Source organism: Siphateles boraxobius, unplaced genomic scaffold (genome assembly GCF_051911475.1).
Source record: "Siphateles boraxobius isolate OS27281-9 unplaced genomic scaffold, OSU_SipBor_1 164, whole genome shotgun sequence".
In the NCBI taxonomy this organism is placed as follows: Eukaryota; Metazoa; Chordata; class Actinopteri; order Cypriniformes; family Leuciscidae; genus Siphateles; species Siphateles boraxobius.
The window spans coordinates 22493-47491 of record NW_027508771.1 but is presented as its reverse complement, the minus strand read 5'-3'; the positions used below and the strand labels follow the sequence as shown (position 1 = coordinate 47491).

Here is a 24999-nt window from a genome sequence, read left to right as displayed (position 1 = left end):
GGGCGGAAAGAGATTTACAGAGTAGACAAAGAGAGACATATATACGTTATATATAGAGAGAGATATATTATTGCTAGTTTTTGGAAGAGTTTGAGTAGATTTTGAGAGTAGTTTAGGAGTACTGTAGATAGTTTAGGTAGTTTAGGAGTAGTTTACGAGTAGATATAGATAAACTGTTTTGAGGAGTGGCACAGATAAAAAATAAAATAAATAAAAAACACCTGATATTTGTTGTAAATAGTTATATGTATAGTTTGACTTTGTGTTAATTTTACCTTTTGTATGGTATATTTGCACTATTGAGTGCAACCCCTCTTACTCAAGGAATGAAAGCCCTGTAATGTTGATATCTGTGTAATTATACATTAAGTGTGTAGAGTTTCTAATCAAAAAAGAAAAGAAAAAACGCCTATTGCCACACCTACTTTTTGCTGTATATAGTTTGATTTTATCTCAATTTTACCTTTTTTATGTTGTATTTGCACTATTTGGGAACCCTCATACTCTGGGAATGCAATGCCTTAAATATAGCTCTCTGTATAATTGTGCGCACAACATTTTTTAAAAAGTGGCTAAGTTAAAAAGAAAGAAAAAAGCCTATGGCTACACCCGCTTTTTTTTGGTAAATCATATTTTTTTGTATATAGCTTGATTATATCTGAATTGTACCTGTATATGTTGACATTTACAACTTGTGTTTACATTTTAAACCTTTTAAAATGCTTCATTGAGCATGCTTGTGCAGGGTTCCCGCGGATCCTTAAAAAGTCTTAAAAAGTCTTAAATTAGATTTTTAAAATTTAAGGCCATAAAAAGTCTTATAAAGTCTTATTTTTACTTATGAAAGGTCTTACATTTTAGATGACACTTCGACTTAGACATATCTAAATGTTTTCCAAATTAAAACTATCTAATTAGCGTAATATTATTTTTTATTATTCTATCTTTGTGGATTTGCTTGTTCACGTGACAATTCGCATCACATTCGCGGCCGGCAGAATAACGTCTGTCTCCTGCACGCGAGAGAGGAGAGAAGAAGAAAGTTGGCAAATGTCAGTTCAGTAGTAAGTTCATTCTTTGTGCGTAGGGGTGTGCGATGTGTATTGTCTACTATGATATTGTAATCATTGTTTTAAGGATGTACGAGGCACTGTGAGCTGACATCGCATTTTTCTCTCGTGCTTTCACTGCGTGATGTGTCAGTGCAGTTATAGGTAGGCCTATGTCCCCAAATTAGTTTTTGTCTTATATTTGTATTATGTTCTTATATTAGAATATCACATCAGTAAGAGTGCCGTTTTCCCGTGCACAAGTGTGATATTTTGTTATACAATAGTTAAATTAAAAATAAATTAACATTGTGAGTTACTTTTTAGACACCATATTGACAAAATTATTTGTTTTCCCTTTATTTCGCTGACGAGAATTTCAAAATGAAACCGTAGCAGAGTCTAATGCAACAGACACCGATGATTTCTTGACTGAAATCCACGTTTTAAACGAGTCATTTTAACGATTCAATGAACAATCACTTGTTTCTTTCCCGATTGAATCAGCCGTTTGAACAAATCGGTTGAATGAATGAATGACTCCCTCAACTCGCTTACGGTATTAAGACAGTGACTTGCTGCCGCCTACTGGCGGTTTTAGTTTCATATTTAAAGTAGGGGCCTACCCTTTAATTAAAACGTTAAAATTAGAAATCATTTCATATTTAAATATTGAATATGGATTTTTTTTAAACTATCTCATAGCTTTATTTATGCAATTGTAAATGGAGTGTAAATATTAATGCCTCTTCTGATGCTGCTTCTGTGTCACCTCTGAACTGCAAAGATGGATTTTGATTGAATGATTTAATTTGACTGGTAACGGTGGTACTGTATAATTATTGTGTAATTAAGTATTATTTTATAAATAAGTATAATTACTGTATAATTTAATTTGAATAATTTGAATGTTAGTATTTGACATAAAAGGTGATGCAGAACTCTAAATAAGTTTAGAAAAAATGTCCATATATAGGTGAAAATGCCCCTGGAAATCAATTTAAGGTGGCAAATATTGCACGTTAATTAATCATTTCTGTCACTGCTGTGAACTGACCACTGCATAGAATATGAAAAATATGAATATCTTCGTGAGTCTGCTGTCAACAACAGGCCTAAACCAGCCATTGCACCAGCACAAAAACATAATCAGTAAAATATCATCTAATTATTATCAACAAAACGTTTAAAATATCGAGATATATTTTTGTCAATATTGCACACCCCTAATGTACGGTCTTAATTTTGATTTCTTCAAGTCTTAAAAAGGTCTTAAAAAGCCTTAAATTTGACTTTAAAAAGTGTGCAGGAACCCTGTTGTGTTTTTTGTAGTAGAAAAGCTATAATTTTTCTATTCGTTCATACTCGGTTGCGGCGAGGGCGCGCTGTTATAAAAAGAAGCCGTGCACACAGCCAAAGCGATATGGGGTCTTGCCGGTCTCCCAACGCGTCATTTTTAGGCTTTAAGCCTTGTTTATACTCAACGCGTCCGCACTAGTGCGAGTCTCAGCTGACAGCGCGCACCTCTCCAAACGGACGAGGCGTTTATACTTGACGCGCTCGCCGTTGTGCTATTCTGTGAAACGACAGGGGGCGACTCGGAGTAATTCTCCTCTAAACCACCAGGAATCAGCTGTGAAGAAGTAGTTTGCTGTTTATTAGTAGTTTATTAATAGCTGATTCATATTAAAAGAGTAATAAATGCAGTAGGTTTATTGTACTTTTTTGTACAAACTAGTTAAACAACTGAAGCCTTATTGAAGAGTGTTTAAACCTTAATTTCATCAGCAGGGCTTACTTCTGCTACTGTAGGCTTATTTTGTAAATTTAAGCAGTTACTTTAGACAAGTGTAAACTGGGTCCTTAATGCAAATGTGATCCTATTCACAAAATGAGAGGCTTTTTTGGTCACCCATCAATGCACATCTATCTGTGTATAGAAGGATAATAACATGCAGGTACAGACGTACCAGTTCGGCCAGATTCGGCTCAAAGTCGTTCATCTTCGGATGCGGTGCCGCGCGCAGGTGAAATGGGGTCTTGCGCACCCAATGCGCACGACCGCCCACACCGCAATGACGTCATTTTGCCGCGCGCACCTTCGCGCTCTTGCGGACATGTCGAGTATAAACAAGGCTTTACTCCGTGTCAGCGCGCGCTCTGATTATGTTTTTTTATTAATCGAGCAGCAGAAAAATTTGTCGTTAGATTAGTCGACTAATCGATAAAATAATCGCCCAACTAATCGTTTAGTTAATAATCGTTTACCCCAGCCCTAATATATATATGTGTGTGTGTGTGTGTGTGTGTGTGTGTGTGTGTGTGTGTGTGTGTGTGTGTGTGTGTGTGTGTGTGTGTGTGTGTGTGTGTGTGTGTGTGTGTGTGTGTGTGTGTGTGTGTGTGTGTGTGTATATTATGAATATAATTTCAGTTACATTTTAAATGAATATAAATATAATTCTAAAAACTTGTGTTAAAGGCTAAAATGTGAGGTTTATCATTTTCTAAAACTTTTTTTCGGCTTTCGACACTAGTGTAATGATGTTGGGAGGAAGGAAGGAAGGAGCTGGGAACCAGCGAACGTACACAAACTTTATTATATAAATAAACACAAAATGAAAGTAAAAGCAACTCATGGACTTAAACAAAACACAAAGTAAAAGTCTAGGCCTGGTCCTCTCTCGTCCTTCACTGTCGTCACTCGTCCTTTTATGCTTCCGAAGCTCCTCCGTGAGAGATCCTCAGTGTGTCCTAGTGTTTTAGGACCCCTCTTAGCCCAAATAAAATCACTGTAACAGACAGGGGCCAGGCCGGAAATGTTCAAAAGGGTGGGCCTTCATAAGAAAGGGTGGACAAAAAAAACAACAACAAAAACTGCATACTAAATTATCAGAAAAAAAACAGCAGTTTTTAAGTTCAAAGTTACAAAACAGCAAATAAGAAATAACCTACATGATTGAATGAATTTATATATGGTCAGACACTTGCTCGTGTCACTGTATTATTAACATTTGACCGAAATCAAGCTCATAGTTATGAGGTTTTTGACCAGCGAATTTCGGTATTTTACCATATAGTGCATTGTGTGCCTTTCACTATATAGAGAATAGTGCTAAGTAAACAAGTAAGTCAGTTTGAACGCAGTGTAAAGGAAATTTACTGAGATGTGTTTGTTCCCTGCTAGGAGCTGTCTGAATCTTCTGTTGTCATTCTCCGGGAAAATCCCTGGTGCCTTATGGGAAGAGTTTCAATCTTCTGTCAAGGTCAGAGACAAGACTTCATTAAATTTTTTTATTAACACAAAGGTAATGTGCAGTATCTTGTGGAATTGGTGGATGGACCTGGCTTATCAAATTATTATTACATTCATATAAGCATCACATATCAGCATTTCTAATTATTATTATTATTTTAAGAACGTATTGGGTTAGATGTCCAAATAAAGAATAAATTCCAGATGGCTTGGTTAATTGCTTTATGGGTTCACCAAACACGGAAAACTATTTTCAATGCACAATATATTTTCAATATCATCTCTGTGCCGTCAAGTATATGATTGCTGTCATTACACAGTGAATATGTGTGATCTGTGTTGGCAAAATAAGTCAGAATGAGCAAATTAAATATATATATATATATATATATATACACACACTCACCTAAAGGATTATTAGGAACACCTGTTCAATTTCTCATTAATGCAATTATCTAATCAACCAATCACATGGCAGTTGCTTCAATGCATTTAGGGGTGTGGTCCTGGTCAAGACAATCTCCTGAACACCAAACTGATTGTCAGAATGGGAAAGAAAGGTGATTTAAGCAATTTTGAGCGTGGCATGGTTGTTGGTGCCGGACGGGCCGGTCTGAGTATTTCACAATCTGCTCAGTTACTGGGATTTTCACGCACAACCATTTCTAGGGTTTACAAAGAATGGTGTGAAAAGGGAAAACATCCAGTATGCGGCAGTCCTGTGGGCGAAAATGCCTTGTTGATGCTAGAGGTAAGAGGAGAATGGGCCGACTGATTCAAGCTGATAGAAGAGCAACTTTGACAGAAATAACCACTCGTTACAACCGGGGTATGCAGCAAAGCATTTGTGAAGCCACAACACGCACAACTTTGAGGCGGATGGGCTACAACAGCAAATAGGAAAAAGAGGCTACAATTTGCAAGAGCTCTCCAAAATTGGACAGTTGAAGACTGAAAAAATGTTGCCTGGTCTGATGAGTCTCGATTTCTGTTGAAACATTCAGATGGTAGAGTCAGAATTTGGTGTAAACAGAATGAGAACATGGATCCATCATGCCTTGTTACCACTGTGCAGGCTGGTGGTGGTGGTGTAATGGTGTGGGGGATGTTTTCTTGGCACGTTTTAGGCCCCTTAGTGCCAATTGACCCTTCGCAAAGACCCGCCCCCCTTAGTTACTGTCGCTATGTCCGACAAGCTACGCTGCTCTCACGCACACCATGTTCTCACGCAGTGAAAAATACATCGCGGATCAGAGAGGAGACTGACAATACGCTGACAGACAGGGCAGACCAGGTTACTTTTCGGTTACTTTTGATATTAAACATATTAAACAAAGACTCACCTTTCAAATTTGGTCATTTATAAAAAGAAATTTAAACAATAAATACCGTTTTGTGGCTCTTTAATGTGTCGTGACAGATCCCTGTAGAGCCTCAGTTAATGCTGCTCGTGAACCGATCATCTCTTCCTTCTAGTTCATTTATAGCATCAAATAAACATGAATGAACATAAGAAGGAATGTTGTTTTAACAGCGGAAAGACGTCAGTATATTCAGTTTTTCAAGTTCAAATCCTCCCATGTTAATCTACTAACTCTCCTGACTGCTTTGTCGGACAAAATGGCGGATGGCGAAGTATGATTGGTCAGATCATCTGTCAATCAAGCTCCCTGCGAAGGGTCAATTGGGCATTGTCTAAATGCCACAGCCTACCTGAGCATTGTTTCTGACCATGTCCATCCCTTTATGTCCACCATGTACCCATCCTCTGATGGCTACTTCCAGCAGGATAATGCACCATGTCACAAAGCTTGAATCATTTCAAATTGGTTTCTTGAAAATGACAATGTACTAAAATGTCCCCCACAGTCACCAGATCTCAACCCAAAAGAGCATCTTTGGGGTGTGGTGGAACGGGAGCTCCATGCCCTGGATGTGCATCCCACAAATCTCCATCAACTGCAAGATGCTATCCTATCAATATGGGCCAACATTTCTAAAGAATGCTTTCAGCACCTTGTTGAATCAATGCCACGTAGAATTAAGGCAGTTCTGAAGGCGAAAGGGGGTCAAACACAGTATTAGTATGGTGTTCCTAATAATCCTTTAGGTGAGTGTATATATATATATATATATATATATATATATATATATATATATATCCGGTCCTTCTCAAAAAATTAGCATATTGTTATAAAGTTCATTATTTTCCATAATGTAATGATAAAAATTAAACTTTCATATATTTTAGATTCATTGCACACCAACTGAAATATTTCAGGTCTTTTATTGTTTTAATACGGGTGATTTTGGCATACAGCTCATGAAAACCCAAAATTCCTATCTCAAAAAATTAGCATATTTCATCCGACCAATAAAAGAAGTGTTTTTAATACTAAAAAAGTCAACCTTCAAATAATTATGTTCAGTTATGCACTCAATACTTGGTCGGGAATCCTTTTGCAGAAATGACTGCTTCAATGCGGCGTGGCATGTGGGCAATCCGCCTTTGGCACTGCTGAGGTGTTATGGAGGCCCAGGATGCTTCGATAGCGGCCTTAAGCTCATCCAGAGTGTTGGGTCTTGCGTCTCTCAACTTTCTCTTCACAATATCCCACAGATTCTCTATGGGGTTCAGGTCAGGAGAGTTGTCAGGCCAATTGAGCACAGTAATACCATGGTCAGTAAACCATTTACCAGTGGTTTTGGCACTGTGAGCAGGTGCCAGGTCGTGCTGAAAAATGAAATCTTCATCTCCATAAAGTTTTTCAGCAGATGGAAGCATGAAGTGCTCCAAAATCTCCTGATAGCTAAATGCATTGACCCTACCCTCGATAAAACACAGTGGACCCTCACCAGCAGCTGACATGGCACCCCAGACCATCACTGACTGTGGGTACTTGACACTGGACTTCAGGCATTTTGGCATTTCCTTCTCCCTAGTCTTCCTCCAGACTCTGGCACCTTGATTTCCGAATGACATGCAAAATTTGCTTTCATCCGAAAAAAGTACTTTGGACCACTGAGCAACAGTCCAGTGCTGCTTCTCTGTAGCCCAGGTCAGGCGCTTCTGCCGCTGTTTCTGGTTCAAAAGTGGCTTGACCTGGGGAATGCGGCACCTGTAGCCCATTTCCTGCACACGCCTGTGCCTGGTGGCTCTGGATGTTTCTACTCCAGACTCAGTCCACTGCTTCCGCAGGTCCCCCAAGGTCTGGAATCGGTCCTTCTCCACAATCTTCCTCAGGGTCCGGTCACCTCTTCTCGTTGTGCAGCGTTTTTTGCCACACTTTTTCCTTCCCACAGACTTCCCACTGAGGTGCCTTGATACAGCACTCTGGGAACAGCCTATTTGTTCAGAAATTTCTTTCTGCTTCTTACCCTCTTGCTTGAGGGTGTCAATGATGGCCTTCTGGACAGCAGTCAGGTCGGCAGTCTTACCCATGATTGCGGTTTTGAGTAATGAAACAGGCTGGGAGATTTTAAAAGCCTCAGGAATCGTTTGCAGGTGTTTAGAGTTGATTAGTTGATTCAGATGATTAGGTTAATATCTCGTTTAGAGACCCTTTTCATGATATGCTAATTTTTTGAGATAGGAATTTTGGGTTTTCATGAGCTGTATGCCAAAATCATCAGTATTAAAACAATAAAAGACCTGAAATATTTCAGTTGGTGTGCAATGGATCTAAAATATATGAAAGTTTAATTTTTATCATTACATTATGGAAAATAATTAACTTTATCACAATATGCTAATTTTCTGTGAAGGACCTGTATATATAGAGTTACTTTCATATTCTACAATTAAAAAACCTTCAAAATGATATATTTTTTATAATTTAATGAGCTACACCTGTTTGAAGACGATAAAGTCAGCAAAGTCAATTTTGAGAATGTTCAGATGTTCTCTGAACGTTCCGAAACAAAATCACCAAGCAACCATACCTTAAAATCCCTGGTAATAACACCAAATTTGGCACACACAAAGTCAAAACTCATCTATCATGAAAATATTTGTTCAACGTTCCGAAACAAAATCACCAAGCAACCACACCTTAAAATCCCTGGTAATAACACCAAATTTGGCACACACCAAGTCAAAACTCATCTATCATGAAAATATTTGTTCAACTTTATTGAGAATATTTATAGAATATTTAACATTACCTAACTGTTTTTTCTGCTTAGCAGTCAGTTTGAGAAACGTGTCTCTGGTTAAGGGCTTCACATGTAGCAATTCATGTAGAAAAATTATGCAAAAAGATATCATTAATAACAATAAATAGCAAATTGCCCATTTCATGTTAACAAGTTTATTTAAAAAGACTAAATTCTGTGAAAGAATTTTCATGATTTTTCCTGCGTGGATGTGTGGCCAGATAAATAGTGATCAACACAGCTAGCAAAGTTCATTTTAAAACATACAGTTTCATATTGTGTCCATGCCCAACCATTGTTCAAGATTTGCTACATTAATGTCCACAATCATCTTATTTTTGTTAAGGCATAATAAGTTGAGCTAAATCTCAATTGCTCCGACAAGATTCGCAGTGCATTTATAGCATTAGCCATCGACTGAGCACTCTCAATATCCATTACAAAACAGGGATACATCGAAGAAAAATGTAATTATTAAAAGCTTGAAGATTTTTTTTTCTATTTCCGCCCACTGACATCTGGTTTGGCCAGACAAAATTACAGAAGACATTTGATTGCCAACAGTAGCAATAGTGTTGGGGTAAGGTGTGTGGCAGAAAGTTTTGACGCAAATCGACCAGAGATCGAATCCGCCTTTTGCCGAACTCGCTCTACTCCCTTTTCCCATCACATATCAGATGTGAAAGCCATTTATTTTCAATTAAAATGAAGAAAATATTCGTAAAGTGGAAATAAGGTGTCTAACGTGTGTTTAATAATAAAGTGTTTATTGGTTAGGGGGAGGTGTAGGGAGGGCTTTATTGTCCTAATAAGGCGGCATTCAATTTCTCATAATATACATTGCACATCACCACATTTTTCATGAATTCTCAAACAACTCGATGGATGATTCAGTCTCTCGAAATCCCTCCTTTCCGCGAGCCTGCTCTGCTCTGATTGTCCAGATGGCCCAGTCTGTTGTGATTGGTCTACGGCTTAAAGCGTATTTCGGAAGCTAAACAGCTATTATATAACCGGAGGCTTCCTAAAGCTCAGCGACTATACACACTACACACACACACTACACAGTAACGATGATGTGATCTCACCATATCAATCCAAGCATGAGTCCCATGATGAAAAATTGTAAGAACTATTTATTCAACCCGAACCTCCATGGCAAGGATGACTCAGTGATACACTACTCATGTTGAGGTACATTATGAGATGTTGCAACTGTAATTCACCATCAGCATTAACAAGTGTATGTCCATCAATAAACCCATGTGTGTATTTCAAATTTATTGCGGTGCACATGCGGGAACTGTATCAATAACGGTGAATACGTTCACCCAGGACTAACGTGAATGACTGATGTAACAAACGTTTGTAAAACAAATCTTGCTTCATCCTTTATCTTTACTCAAAGTAGTAAGAACAACAGACAATCTGCATTAATAGACACAGTTTGAGGTAATATTGGCTTTTGAGAATTTGAGAATCCCGTGTTGAACTCCGAGATTGAGAAGCAGTCGTCAATAAAGTGACGTGTTGTGGGCTGGTTAAGTTGTTTGCGGGTGGACAACGTACAACATAGGCGGGCATTATGCACATGTATTTTCTAGTGACGTAGAACTGTCACACAGTGAGATTCGAAATACATACGACGATTTCTTTTGGGAGACAATAACTTTATTTATTGGGCACTTTCGACTTTACAACTTTGCCGAATATTTACATTCACAAACAGCTACACACTGCATGAAAGGGAATATTCGGGGGGGGGAAACATAATAGGGGCTAGGGCTGGGTAAAAAATATCGATTTCTCGATTTTAATCGATTCTCATTTTTACGAACCGATATCGATTCTTAAATCCCAAGAATCGATTAGTCATCCTGTTTTCAGTTGATGAATGAATGGAACATTGTAGCGCGCATCCCATCCAATAAACGCAATAATCTTTGTGCTTTGTTACTATTGATATGAAACAAAGTCTCAGATTTCAAATTACGTCCATTTTCTTACGAAATTCAAAAACATAAATACCGTTTTGGCGCTGTGGCGTGAGATCGCTCTGGCGCAGCTCAAGAGAAGCAGCAGTGCCGAGCACACATAATCTTCTCTTCCGCCTTAATATTACCAGTTACAGCGTGAAATAAACATGAATGAGCATCTGAAAGTGTGTTAAAAGATAAGAGTATAACTTATGGAAATCCTTATTGTCACATGGAATCGCTCAATCATTGTTTCAACCAAGGAAAGACGTCAGTGAAACAGCTTGTAAACAATGTCATGTAACGTCACATTTACCTCAGAAAAACTATATCCAGTGACCATGAACTCGTTAGTCAGCTAGAAAAATTAACTCTAGAGAGGAGCATTTTGCTAAATATATGCACCATATTACATATGCATTTTATGTTATTTTATAATTATTTTATGTTTTTCAATATTTAATGCATGTTTGAATAAATCTGGCAAGTTTTTATGACAGCCACCATTTAAATATTTATATTTCATATAGCTTTATTATTAGAAAAATAAATAAAAGTGTAATTGTTTGTATACAAATCAGTAAATCTTTACCTTTAATAATAGGCTATAGTAGGCTAAGGAAACAATTTTAATGATACAACTGACTCCCATAGTTTACAGCATTGGTTAAGAGATTTGTTTTCCTTGAGAAAATTTGCCATGTATTGTACCTGATATCCAAAATAATCAATATTGAATCGAATCGAATCGTAATCGAAATCGAATCGAATTGCTAGCTTGTGAATCGAAATCGAATCGAATTGTGAAATTTGTGTCAATACCCAGCCCTAATAGGGGCACTTTAAGCTCACCGAAACTTCCAGTAGTTGGCGATTTCTGTTGAAATTGAAAAATCCTGATCATAGCACCCTTAGTTTTTGAAAAAGAAGAATCTAATGACTCTGCACGTAAACCACTTGCCAGTCATCTTGTGAATATCAGGGATAACGATTATGGGTAGGGTTAGGTGTGGCTGGAGTTAATTAAGATTTAAAAAGCTTTGTTTTTGTATTGTATTGATGATTTCTTTGATGCAGATGGCTCATGACATCCTTCAGGCACGTGGAAACTCGCAGCTTCACACCCTGTTGACTCTGGTGGAGGAGAATGGTGTGTGGTCCAACTCCACTCTGTGTAGCCTTCTCTCAAGTGACATCCCTAATTTAGAGATAGGTAAAAATGCTTTTACCATCTATCACTTTTTTATTTGAATATTCTCTCTTTTATGGTTCATACTTATTTGTTCCAAATTTTGGTAATAATAACATTCATTTATAATTGTACTGCTACTATTTTTAACTTGTTTGGATGTGCGTCTTCTGTAGTACATGAGTTTTTATCTCGAGAAGGACCTGAACTACTTCATATGCGTATAAAGCACCTCATCAAACTGAAGTGTATGGATAAAGCTGCAATACTAGCAAAGATATGCGCAGAGTTTCCTGAATTTGGAGGAAAGAAGAACTTTAAACAAATCTACCTCGTATGTCTGTGTGAAATAAAGCCACAACAAGAACTTATGCAAGAGGTGAGGGTCTTTTTTTTTAATCAGTATATATTGTATTAATGTTGAAGTTCAAGCATATTACAAATTTATTTCTGCTCTAACATTTTTTGTTTGTTTTGAAATTATAATCAGGCTGTTTGTGTTCCTTATGTTATCGGCAATTACAGTTGTATGCATGAGTGGATTGTACATGAAAAGCTCTCCTCTGTAACAAGCAGTCTTTATTTGTTGAATTAAGCTGTTTGAGCACCTCCAGAGGTTACTTCCTACCTTTTTTAAAAAATTTGTTGAACTTCAGAATTAATATTTCAATCGTATTTAAAATGTATAGTCTTGCACAACATGAATATATGAATGCCTCTTTTCGGTGTTATGATAGAATCGCTATAATTTTTAAAGAGTTAGCTCACCCAAAAATTAAAATGTAACATTTTTTCACTCACTTTCGTGTTGTTCCAATCCCAGAAGACTTTCTGAAGAATCTCTAATCTTTAGAGCACAATTGAATATTTTTAATATGCTCTTATTCATGATCAGTGCATATAAATAGAGTTCCTCAAATTTGGTAAGCATGAAGGCTCAATTATATTTGCTTGGCATGTGGGAACAAACCGCATTGGGCTTCTGTGTTTGCCCTGTTTGATGTGTGTTTGTACATTATGAATGTGTGTTGTTCAGTGTTTATATTGGAATAAAAAGCTAAATCTTACTGTAATATCATATAAAGTTCTTCCGAAGACTGCGATTAAACCGCTCAATTCATACGGATTACTTTTACCATGTTTTTTTGTAGGTTTTGATGACATTTTTTGTTGCATTCAGTTTCAATAGCGGGACAAAAATTATGAGAATTTTCATTTGTGTTGCAAAAGATAAAGGATTAGTTCACCTCAAAATGAAAATTTCCTAATAATTTACTCACCCCAATGCCATCCAAGATATTCATGTCTTTCTTTCTTCAGTAGAAGGGAAATTAAGTTTTTTGAGGAAAACATTTCTGGATTTTTCTTTGAATAATGGACTTCAATGACAACCAGCGTTTTGAAGTCCAAATCAATGCAGTTTCAAAGGTCTTTGAAGTGCTTCAGCGGACTGTGCACGATCGCAGCTGAGGATGAGGGTCTAATTTCGCGACATGATAGGTCATTTTCAAAGAAAAAAAAAATATATAATATACTTTTTAACTACAATTGTTCTCGATGTCGCGGGGGGCCGGCAGAAGTACCGCCCCACTGTTTACAAAGTGACCAATACAATTTGAACTATCCTCCTTCGCACGGTCGAGTGGGGCGGTACTTCCGCAACATCGAGCCTGACCTTTCAACGTGATGGCGTAGTTCCCGGCGCGTTGCAGATCAGTGCAATCCGAACAATTGTAGTTAAAAAAAAAAAAATTTATTTTATTTTTTTTAAATGACCTATCGTTTCGCAAGATAAGACCCTCCTCCTCAGCTGCGATCGTGTACAGTCCGCTGAAGCACTTCAAAGCCCTTTGAAACTGCATTGATTTGGACTTCAAAACGCTGGTTGTCATTGAAGTCCATTATTCAAAGAAAAATCCAGAAGTGGTTTCCTCAAAAAACTTAATTTCTCTTCTACTGAGGAAAGAAAGACATGGATACCTTGGATGGCATTGGGGTGAGTAAATTATTAGGAAATTTTCATTTTGAGATGAACTAATCCTATAAGAACAGACAAAAGAACAGAATTCTTTTGGGTTTGGACCAGGGACGAAGGCTGCAAATTAGCTTTATGCTATATTGGCTATGTACACGGCATTGGTTGTCTGTGTGTAACAATGCCTAGTGTATTGTCCCTGTTAAACAAACAAAATGGTTAAGCAAATGTTAACAAAACTTTCCTTTTTTTGTGTGATCTATCCCTTTCATTAATCTGTTATTATTATCTTTTTTTTTTTTTGCATAATTTTGACTATTGCAAATAATGTGTAACCTAAATTTACTCTGTTATGTTTGGTAGATAAAGGAGGTAGACTGTAAGGAGGCTCTGGACATGATTTGTAATTTGGAGTCCGAGGAAGACGAGAAGGGAGCTCTCAGTCTTTGTACTGCATTTTTCAAGCGCCAGCTTCTCAGTGGGGATGTTTATTGTGCCTGGTAAGACATTTGTTCTGATTTTTAAAGGTGAAGTGTGTAGTTTCTGCAACACTAGTGTCACCTAGCAGAATTACAGAATTAAAAGATATTTTCAATCAACCTTGTAAACATTGCATAGCACCTCCACCAACTCAAACATCACATACACAGCTCTTACGGGTCCTTGTGAAGGCATATTTTAACTGGTAAAAGTTGGGCTTATTTCAATAAAAGGTCCAAAATATTAGGAGTACTTTAAGCTTTGTTGCTATGGGTCATGAGTAAGCAACTGAGGGTTGGCTTGCTTATAATAAACCCATCCAACGTATCTGTACCAGGCACATTTTTGACATGATTTGCCACACCTGTTTGAGGCTGAGTAAACGTTATAAACTTAGATTTAGTAACAGCTGGCATCAGCGCAAACCCTCTTTTGGCATTAAAAAACTACTGACAGGATTTACTAAAGAAACGCAGTGGAAAATTAGTCAAGTCAACTCACCTGCATTTATATAGCACTTTTAACAATATGGACTGTTTCAAAGCAGCTTTACAGTGATAATAGGAAATTAAAGTAACAGAGATTGTTTTAGCTTTACAGCAGCTCAAAATTAAAGTTATTGTCCAGCTAAAGTTAGTTTGAATTGATTCACTTCCTTCGCAACGGTCATTAGCTATTAACTTAACTCTCTGGGGTCGAGAAACGCGCCGGCGCGTTTTGCTGTTTTTTTTCCACATAGCAGCAACATAGACTTAAAATACTCCGTCATTTTTGGTCATATAAATAAAATCAACACATGATTATAAACTATAGAGGGTCTTCTTTTTTTTGTGTACACTCACATTAACATCAAAACCGTGTGCTTTTGTAAAATGAAGAAAATAAACAGGGTGTGCTTTCTGCCTCTCTGTCTCCGTTAAATTTTTTTCTGGTGCACGTCTCTAAACTTAAACAAAGCTCAGCGAATACTATTCACACAAGCACGAGCAATATATCTTTATTATCATTTAAGTTTGTACTTTTAAAATATATAATTCAAAACTAAAATAAATATTCTCTGTTTATGTAATCTATTAAAAAAGAGAGAGGTGTCAGCCGATCTCATTATCGTTCTCTTAGCTCATTATTCTGCTAATCTGACACGCCCACGGAGAGCGCGCGGTATTCAAACGCAAATGATCTGAAACACATGCAAAGTGTCAACGCCCCTCATAAACGCGATAACACAACAAATGTAATCATCAGATTAATGTAGCCTACTATTTCTTCTTGCGAGGCTGTGTGAGGAATAATCCTGGGACATTTACCTCAGAACATGTACTGTTTTTTTTCATTTCGAGGAGCAACGGATCCATCTGATAAGTACGTTTTTTTTTTTTATTATTGTTCTAATCGCGATATCATAGTGTATGTAAACCGCAAAAAGACTGTTTAAATATGAATCGCGTCTGTGTGTGAATGAATGAACTGAACAGTTTTTACCAAACCCTATTGCTATACTGAGATGAGTGAAAATCGACTGAAATATGTTGAAATAACGTTAAAATGTCTTTGTATTAGCAACGTATTAAACTGCAAATTAATATGTATGCCCTAATATAGGCTCATAAAAACAAAAAACGACATGCCTATGTTACAGACGAAATATGAAAGACAACATTTCGTCGACTAGTTTTGGATAGATTATTAACTGTTTACTGTAAACTAGACTACTGCCACATTGAATAAGCTTTTGTTCACCAATTTCTGCTCAAATGTTATATATTAGGCTATGTTTGTTTTGTCAAAAATAAAGTCATCAACTAGGATGCTATTATAGTCTTTGTTCCAATGTAGGCTTTATTCAAACTAATGAATCCTTAACTTTGAAATATGTATGATAAAATGTATACTTTAGTTTTTACAAAGAAATATGAAATATCCATCTGAGAAGTAAGTTTTTTTACTATTGTTCTAATTGCGATATCATAGTGTATGTAAACCGCAAAAAGACTGTTTAAATATGAATCGCGTCTGTGTGTGAATGAATGAACTGAACAGTTTTTACCAAACCCTATTGCTATACTGAGATGAGTGAAAATCGACTGAAATATGTTGAAATAATGTTAAAATGTCTTTGTATTAGCAACGTATTAAACTGCATATTAATATTTATATGCCCTAATATAGGCTATCATAAAAACAACAAACGATATGCCTATGTTACAGAAGAAATATGAAAGACAACATTTCGTTGACTAGTTTTTGGATAGATTATTAACTTATTACTGTAGCCTAAACTATAGACTACTGCCACATTGAATAAGCTTTTGTTCACCAATTTCTGCTCAAATGTTAAATATATTAGGCTATGTTTGTTTTGTCAAAAATAAAGTCATCAACTAGGATGCTATTATAGTGTTTGTTCCAATGTAGGCTTTATTCAAACTAATGAATCCTTAACTTTGAAATATGTATGATAAAATGTATACTTTAGTTTTTACAAAGAAATATTACACTTGAAATATTGTTATTTTAATTGTTGCTGTAATTGTAACCTTTTTAATAAAATAGCAAATAATATATTTACAAGGTAGATGTAAACAAAATCTTAAAAGGTCTATATAAGCCTTCTCTTCAAATTATTTGTATTGTGTTTTATTAGTAACAAATTTGGGGAGAGGATACATATCCAAAACTTTCTGAAAATACAGTATGAGAATTAACTACACAATTACTAGAAATGTTCACCTTGGATATTATACAATTTGCAAGCAAAAATACAAGTGGAAAAATACTATTTTTTATAGATGTTTCCAACTGTGAACCAATTTTGTAGTATATATACACATTTCTTTTCTTGTGTCCTTGTATTCTTTCTTGTGGCTCAGTGACACACCTGTGAAAAGCTCATTATGCAGGCTCATTAAGCAGGTCTTTTGTCTTCACAGGTGTGAATCAGACCATTATACATGAGTCACGCCCATTTCGCATATTGCCTTTCCAAACAAAAAGTGTTTTACTAAATTTAAATCAATGTATTGTTTTATGTGAATGATTTGGAAGGATGATTTTCAGATCATTTTGAAGCAAAAATCCTAGGCAGGAACATCCATTAGTCAAAAGTCTTGTGGACACATATTTAGTATGTGTTTTGTGGCCTTATTTCAGAGACTTTAAGTTTTAGTTTTTTCAATAACCATGCATAAACAATATTCTCTCAAAAATACAAACATGTACATACATCTTGCTAACATATTATGGTAGCCCTGTTTGTGCTATATAGAGTGAATTTACACCTTTGCCATTAACATGTTTATAAATAACTGAAAAAAGCACAAATGTTAGACCATGTCAGAACACCTCCAGGACCCCAAAAACACATAGGACCCCAGAGGGTTAAGGGCCCCTAACAAGACACCGTTCTAACAGAAAACCTTTAATGTGATCCGGCCGCTCATTTGCACAACACAGTGCCTGGTGGCTCTGAGAATTTTTTATCGTTTCCGAATAGCCACGTAAGTCACCTGTTATCCCGACAACGTTTTATCTGTACAGAGGTAAAGGGAAGGAGGCCTTCACAGGGGAGAGACTAGTGACACTTCAGGGATGTGTTGTCGTCATGTCTAGGCGGAGGTCCTTCATCAGATACGGCCTGGATCCGGCGGACTGCGGTAAACCTCGGGATAAAAAGAGAGACTAATATTAGCGTAGACGCCATCCTTCTTATGATGTATCAAGTACATCAGGATTTATGGCAAGTGTTCCTGGTTCTGGCTGATCTAAACTATGCAGCCTAACATTGAATTATAGAAGTCTATAATGTGTATAATGTCTATAACTGACAGACTGTGTCTGCTTCCCGGACAATGTTAGGAAGATTGTTCCAAAGTTTAGGTGCTAGATAGGAAAAGGATCTACCGCCAGCAGTCGATTTTGTTATTCTAGGTATTATCAACTGGCCAGAATTTTGAGATCGCAATAGACGTGAAGGACTATAATGCATTAAGAGCTCGCTCAAGTACTGGGGAGCTTAACCATTTAGTGCTTTGTTAGTCATCAGCAATATTTTAACATTTATACGATGTTTAATAGGGAGCCAATCCAGTGTTGACAGAACCGGGTTAAAATGGTCATACTTCCTGGTTCTGGTAAGAACTGTAGCGGCTACATTTTGGACCAGCTGTAGTTTATGTATTAAACGTGCAGGTCAACCACCCAGTAGAGTATTAAAATAATCTAGCCTTTATAACTACTTAATATTTTAGAAATAAAAACGGTACAAGTAATTAACGTTCACCTTTTATTTCCATTTAACCTTTATACAAACAAGAAAAGTCAAATAAACATAAGACTCTCAGACTGACCTTATTAATATATTTAAATTTAAACCGTAACATAGGCTGATTATATTATTCTTTACACAAAACTTCTTGTAACAAAACTTGTTCTTATAAACCAAAGTGCTTCAGCCAGGATAAAAAAAATATTAAAAGTGCTCAGCTGCAGAAAAAAGAGAGAGCAACAACAAAACACATGTTGCTGGGGGCAGGGACATTGTTAAGTGTTGATGACACCCTATGACAGGCTCTAGAGGTTTCTGGCAAGAAATATTAGCTGGTCTACATTATCTGGCTTCAGAGATGCTCTTTTACATGTGACAATGTTGCCACCTGTACTAAAAACCCTCTCAGAGGGGGAGCTTGTGGCCTGAATGCACAAGTAATGTTGTGCCAGTTGGCTTACTCTAGGGAAGTTCTTTTGATAGACTTTCCACCAATCCAGAGGATTTGAGTCATTGTCAGCATTTGGAGACAGAAGGTAGTTGCCGAGCTCCCTTTCAACTGCCTGCTGTGCACTCAAATCTTCTGTGTTAGTAGTAGTGGTGGGCCTATTTGAAAAAAAGCTAGCCAGGGACCTCTTTGTTTTCTTGGCTGGTATAGAAGTTTCTCCCATGGCTTCTTCTCTGGACTCCTCTTCCCTGACCACAACAGATTTCTCTCCCTTCAGCATCTCCAACACAGCTCTCCCTTTGATGTATTCTCTTTTCTCCTCCTGAGTGTACTGGAGCTTGAATCTGGGGTCAACGAGGCATGCCATGTTAAGTAGATCATCCATGGTTGGGTCATTATACTTTTGGTTGAGGTATCCCATCACTGTTGTCTTTATGGTCCTGGTGAGCTCTGTGTCATCCTCTGCTTCCTTCAAGATGGAGGTGTTGAAGAGATGCACCACTGGTTTTAGAAATGATACACTGACATAGGACTCTCCAGACAAGGCATCAGTGAATTCGAGGAGTGGGCTTAGAGCTGCATCTATAGACTGTAAAACATCCACATCTTGCCAGGTAGGAACCAGCGGTCTGGTCTTCTTGTCCTTTGAGTGGACTTCAGTGATGGCCCTTTTCTGTTCCAGAACCCGCTTCACCATTTGTTGACGGGAGCCCCATCTTGTTGGTGTTTCACTGATGAGCTTGTGCTTTGGCAAGTGATACTCCTCCTGAGGCGCTGCAAGGTCCCGTTTCTTCTTCCAGGAGTAGGAGAAGGCAGCCACCACCTTTTTACAGACTCCAATTGCTCTGTCCACCCGCTTGTCTTGGTTAACTTTCTCGGTAGACAGATAGAGGGGAAAAAAATTGCAAATTGCAATATATACTTATAATTTGTATATATATTTTAACTACAATTTTTTGTTTATTCATATTATTCTTACTGCAAAATTCTTCTGCTTGCATAATTTTTTTTGTTTTAACTTCACACCTGATTTGGCAAAGTAAACATATGTTCCAATGCCAGTAAAACACCTTTGAATTTAATTGAAAGAATTGCTGTATCCATACAAATATGCATGTCTTGAATAAAGATTAAATGAATAGCCTATAAAATCACTTAAATAGGGTGAATAAAATCACCTAATCAAAACTACAGGCTAAGTACTAGTTACAACTAAATATTAATAAGTACAATGATTTTAGTCATATATCCTCACACCATAAACAAAATCAGTTAAAGCTGCTGCAGTCCGTAGCTTTTGGCGCTCTGCATGCATCTTGCGGAAGAACATTGTTGCTGGAACTACTTCTCTCCGTTTATGTCTATGACGAATCACGCAGGTACTGGGCTACTCCGCAGCGGAGCCGAGGCGAAGTAGTTTAAAAAGTCTGAATATAAACACTTATTATAGATGTACCGTAGTGATTCATGATAAGACAAAAACACGGTTTGGATATTGGATTCATGATGTACTGGCTCATTATATATATTTAGCTAATTTTTAACAAGTTATGTACTGCAGCTTTAACATAACACTACCATTTATATTAACTGCGTATAACTTACCAATAGCAGAGTTCAGTCGATGCCCAAAGCATTGTAGTCTTGTCCATCTGTTTAACTCAGCGGCTTTGATGACATTGGTCCCGCTATCTGTGGTGATACAGACCTGCCGGTCCTCGCGGAGTCCCCTGGAGGCGAGCGCATCTGCCAGTCCGGCTGCAATTGCTTCGCCCGTGTGATCCTCAGGAAAGTAGACCGTCTGGAGGCATAAGCTGACAAGCTTCCAATCTTGGTCAATAAAGTGGACTGTCAGGCTCAAGTATGGTTCTGAGGTTCGGCTTGACCACAGGTCAGCTGTGGTCGCAAAATATGACACTGACTTCAGTTGTTCCTCCACCCTTTCCCTTACTTCACCATAAAGTGCAGGGATAGATGTGCGTGAAAAATATTTTCGCCCAGGGAGCTCGTATCTCGGGTCGATGACTGAAATCATTTTCCTGAATCCTACGTTTTCCACCGTACTAAACGACATCATGTCCTTAGCCAAGAAGTTTGTAACAGCCTTTGTAATGTCTTTATGACGTTTAGACTGTTTGTCATAAGGCATGAATGCAGCCATCTGTGTTTGCTGCATGGGTTTCTCTTTTGACACAGCTGGTTTTGGGGATGAGGATGGTGTTGTTGTTTCAGGGACAGGTTGGCTTAAACTTTTATGCTGCCAGTGCTTCATCTTTTGACTCTCAGAATGTTCTATCGGGTGGCACTGCTTCAAATGGTGGAACAGGTTTGAGGTGTTCCCGCTGCTAGTCGGCACCACTTTCCGGCACATTTTGCAGCAGACTGAAACCTGAAGTTTATCCGATCCCCGATAGCCGAACCACTTCCATACTACTGAATTTGTCTTTCCTCTCTTATCAACTATTTCGTCTGAACGAGCTTCCACAAGTGAGGAGAAAGCAGTCAAATTTGAATTGCGGTCAGGGGCGCTCATTTTGTAGGCTAGTTAAAACTTGCCGTGTTGGAGATCAGCTACTACTGCTGAGCACTGGCTGCGCTTGTCTGTGGTGTACGTCATCACGAAAGTAGCCAATCGTGTTCTGCTCTTTCTGACGGCTGCGCGCCTAACGTCAGTTAGTGACAAATGCTATTATGTATATTGAAATATCGAAAATGTGTTTAAAATTCATATCACCGTTATCGAAAAAAAATGTATCGCGATATATATTGATATATTGAATTATTGTCCAGCCCTACGTAATTTAGATATATTTTTAAGATGAAAAAATGCAGTTTTACAGATACTAGACACGTGACTTTCAAATGAAAAATTGGTATCAAAGAGCACACTCAGGTTCCTAACCGACGACGAGGACTTGACAGAGCAGCCGTCAAGTGTTAGACAGTATTCTAGGTTATTACGTGATGAAGTTTTTTGCCCAATAATTAGAATCTCTGTTTTTTCAGAATTAAGTAGTAGGAAATTACTAGACATACAGTTTTTTATATCAGCTATGCATTCCGTTAATTTTGTGGATTGGTAAGTTTCGTCAGGGCGTGAAAAAAAATATAGAGCTGAGTATCATCAGCATAACAGTGAAAACTAATGCCATGCTTCCTAATGATATCTCCTAAGGGTAGCATGTACAGAGTGAACAGCCACGGTCCTAGTACTGATCCTTGTGGTACACAATACTGAACTTTTGACCGATAAGATATCTCTTTATTTACTGCTACAAACTGATAACGGTCAGATAAGTATGATTTAAACCATGCTAGTGTAATTCCACTAATGCCAAAATAATTTTCGAGTCTATTTAAAAGAATGTTGTGGTCGATTTGTGTCAAATGCAGCACTATGATCGAGTAGCACTAATAGAGAGATAGAACCACGATTGGATGATAAGAGCAAAACATTTGTGACTGATGAGAGCTGTCTCAGTACTATGATACAGTCTAAATCCTGATTGAAAATTCTCACAGATACCATTTCTTTATGAACATAGTTGTGAGGATATTGCCTTTTCTAGTATCCTTGAAAGAAAAGGTAGATTCGAGATCGGCCTGTAATTAACTAATTCTGTAGGATCAAGTTGCGTTTTTTTAACAAGTAGTTTAATCATAGCCAGCTTAAAGGTTTTTGGTATGTATCCTAATGACATAGATGAATTAATTATATTAAGAAGAGGATCTATGACCTCTGGAAGTATTTCTTTCAATAGTTTAGTCGGTATAGGGTCTAACATACATGTTGTCGATTTAGATGATTTAACGAGTTTATAAAATTCACCCTCTCCTATAGCAATGAATTAATTGAATTTTTCGTCAGTGAGACGACATGTCTGATGCGATACTGTAGTAGACGGTTGCATAGTTATTATTTTCTCCCTGATATTATCAATCTTGTAAGTAAAGAAGTTCATAAAGTCATTACTGCTGTGCTGCTTGGAAACGTCTGGTGTTGAAGCTTTATTTTTAGTTAATTTAGCCACTGTTTCAAATAAATACCTAGGGTTTTGTTTATTTTCTTCTGATAGGGTTGAAAAATAAGCAGATCTAGCAGTTTTTAAGGCCTCTCGGTACGCAATCGTGCTTTCTTTCCATGAAATGCGAAATACCTCTAGTTTTGTTTTCTTCCAGTTTCGCTCCATTTTTCTGGCTGCTCTTTCAAGGGCCTGAGTGTGCTCGTTGTACCATGGAGTTGGAGTATTTTCTTTAATCTTCTTTAAGCGCAAAGGAGCAACTAAAGTCTGTCTAAAGTGCTGGAAAAGAGAGAGTTAAAAGTTTCTGTCGCAATATCGAGTTCTTCTAAACTATCTGGGATGCTGAGATGATGAAACTGATCAGGAAGATTATTTATAAAGTAATCTTTAGTGGCAGAAGTGATAGGTCTAACATATTCGTAACCCTGAGTCGGCTTTGCAGGGTTTACACAAGACTTGATAGTGATCTGAGATGTCATCGCTCTGCTGTAGAATTTCAATTTAATCAACATTGATTCCATGTGATAATATTAAATTTCGAGTATGATTACGACAATGAGTAGGTCCTGAATGTCTTTAAATGCCAATCCCAATGCAATCTTTTTCGTTATCTACATGTATATTAAAATCACCTACATTTAGGACTTTATCTACAGCCAGTACTAACTCTGATAGAAAGTCAGCAAATTCTTTGATAAAGTCTGTATGGTGCCCTGGTGGCCTGTATACAGTAGCCAGCACAAATCTCAAATGTGATTTATCGTTTACACTAGATATTGTTACATTAAGCACCAACACTTCAAACAAATTATATTTGAAACTGGACTTTTTAGTAATTCTGAAATATTACTATAAATTACGGCAACACCTCCTCCTTTGCCTTTCATATGAGGTTCATATTTATAACCGTAATCTTGAGGGGTGGACTCTTTTAAAGTAATGTAATTAAGTTCTGAAAGACGGGGACACAGTTATTTTTGCAGCTGACCTTATTGCATATGCATTTGTAGGAGTTTCCCTTTCAGATGCAAAGTTTATGGGAGGAAAGTATTTAAATGAACCACGCAAGGTAATTTAAGGTTTGTTCTAGTCAATTTACTGGTATTTGTGCCATTATATACCGCCCAAAATAAGCATGTCTCAAACCAGACGCTGATTTGCGCTGCTCTTGGTAGATTTCGCTGGTCATTATGGGGCATAAAAATTTTTTTGTTGGGTTATGGTTTCCGACCGACCCTGTCAATTTATGTGTGACCCAAATTTATTTTATGAGCTTGGGGAAGAAATAATACAAATTAAATAAATACACAAATAAAAAACTTTGAGGCGAACTATAATTTATGTTTTTGTACAGCACCGTATTTGTATAGTCTGTTGTCCTCCAGCAATGCTAACAAACGAGGCAGCCACGGGCATTCACACATCGTTGTTGTCATGTAGATGCACTGCTGCGCTTGTGACAGGGCGCATGAACTAAACGAGCAGAGATAGAGAGAGAGCCCCGGGCGCAATCTCTCTGCGGAGCCTGGCGAACGTATAGGCTTCACCGTCTCAAAACTAAGCACTGTCTTGCTCTTTCTCCCTCGCACATATTAATGAAAATAAATCGACACGATGGCAAGGTCAGAAGACTAAAGTTTCATGTGGAGATTTCTTTTTTCCTGAATTACCGCTGGGTTGGAATTGTGCTAAAATACATTACCTTATCTTCTCTGAAAAGCGCTCCGCTAAAATGAATCTCCGCTAAAATTCAAGCTTCCGTCAATGAGCGCCGCCGCGCGCATGCGCGCCAAACAGACGAGCACAATAGAACAGTAGCGCAATAATTCTGACTAAATACATATTACTAAAATATTTGTTGTTGGAGACAATAAATGTGCCATATGTGGAATTTTAAACCTACAAGTATATTTTTATGAAAGTGACCATTATAATGGGGTAATCAAATGCAGGCTAATATAATTAGTTTGTGCTTTTGTTTTTATTTTCATTTTTATTTTAGCCTTTAGTCATTTTTAAACACAAAAGCATTATTTTTGTTTTTTGTTTGTAATGTTACAATGTTAGAATGTAATGTGATTTAAACCACCTTTTTGCACATAATATATTGCATAGCCTACATTACATTCCCTATATTTGTTTCCATATCCTTCAATATCAAAATTGTTTGGATATCATTGAGCAGGAT

At 37.3% G+C, this 24999-nt stretch overlaps 1 protein-coding gene across 4 annotated transcripts in view; it reads left to right on the top strand.

Moving 5' to 3' along the window:
* Positions 1–24999, top strand: part of LOC143740057 (zinc finger protein 292-like) — a 60125-nt gene that overhangs the window by 17331 nt on the left and 17795 nt on the right. For all 4 annotated transcript variants that reach the window (XR_013204724.1, XR_013204725.1, XM_077232127.1 and 1 more), the window contains exons 3-6: positions 4234–4312; positions 11511–11646; positions 11799–12001; positions 13961–14097. Coding sequence is in view for 2 of the 4 variants with exons in the window: in XM_077232127.1 (XP_077088242.1) it covers positions 4234–4312; positions 11511–11646; positions 11799–12001; positions 13961–14097 (555 nt within the window). In the remaining 2 variants the exon portion in view is untranslated. The remainder of the gene's footprint in view (positions 1–4233; positions 4313–11510; positions 11647–11798; positions 12002–13960; positions 14098–24999) is intronic.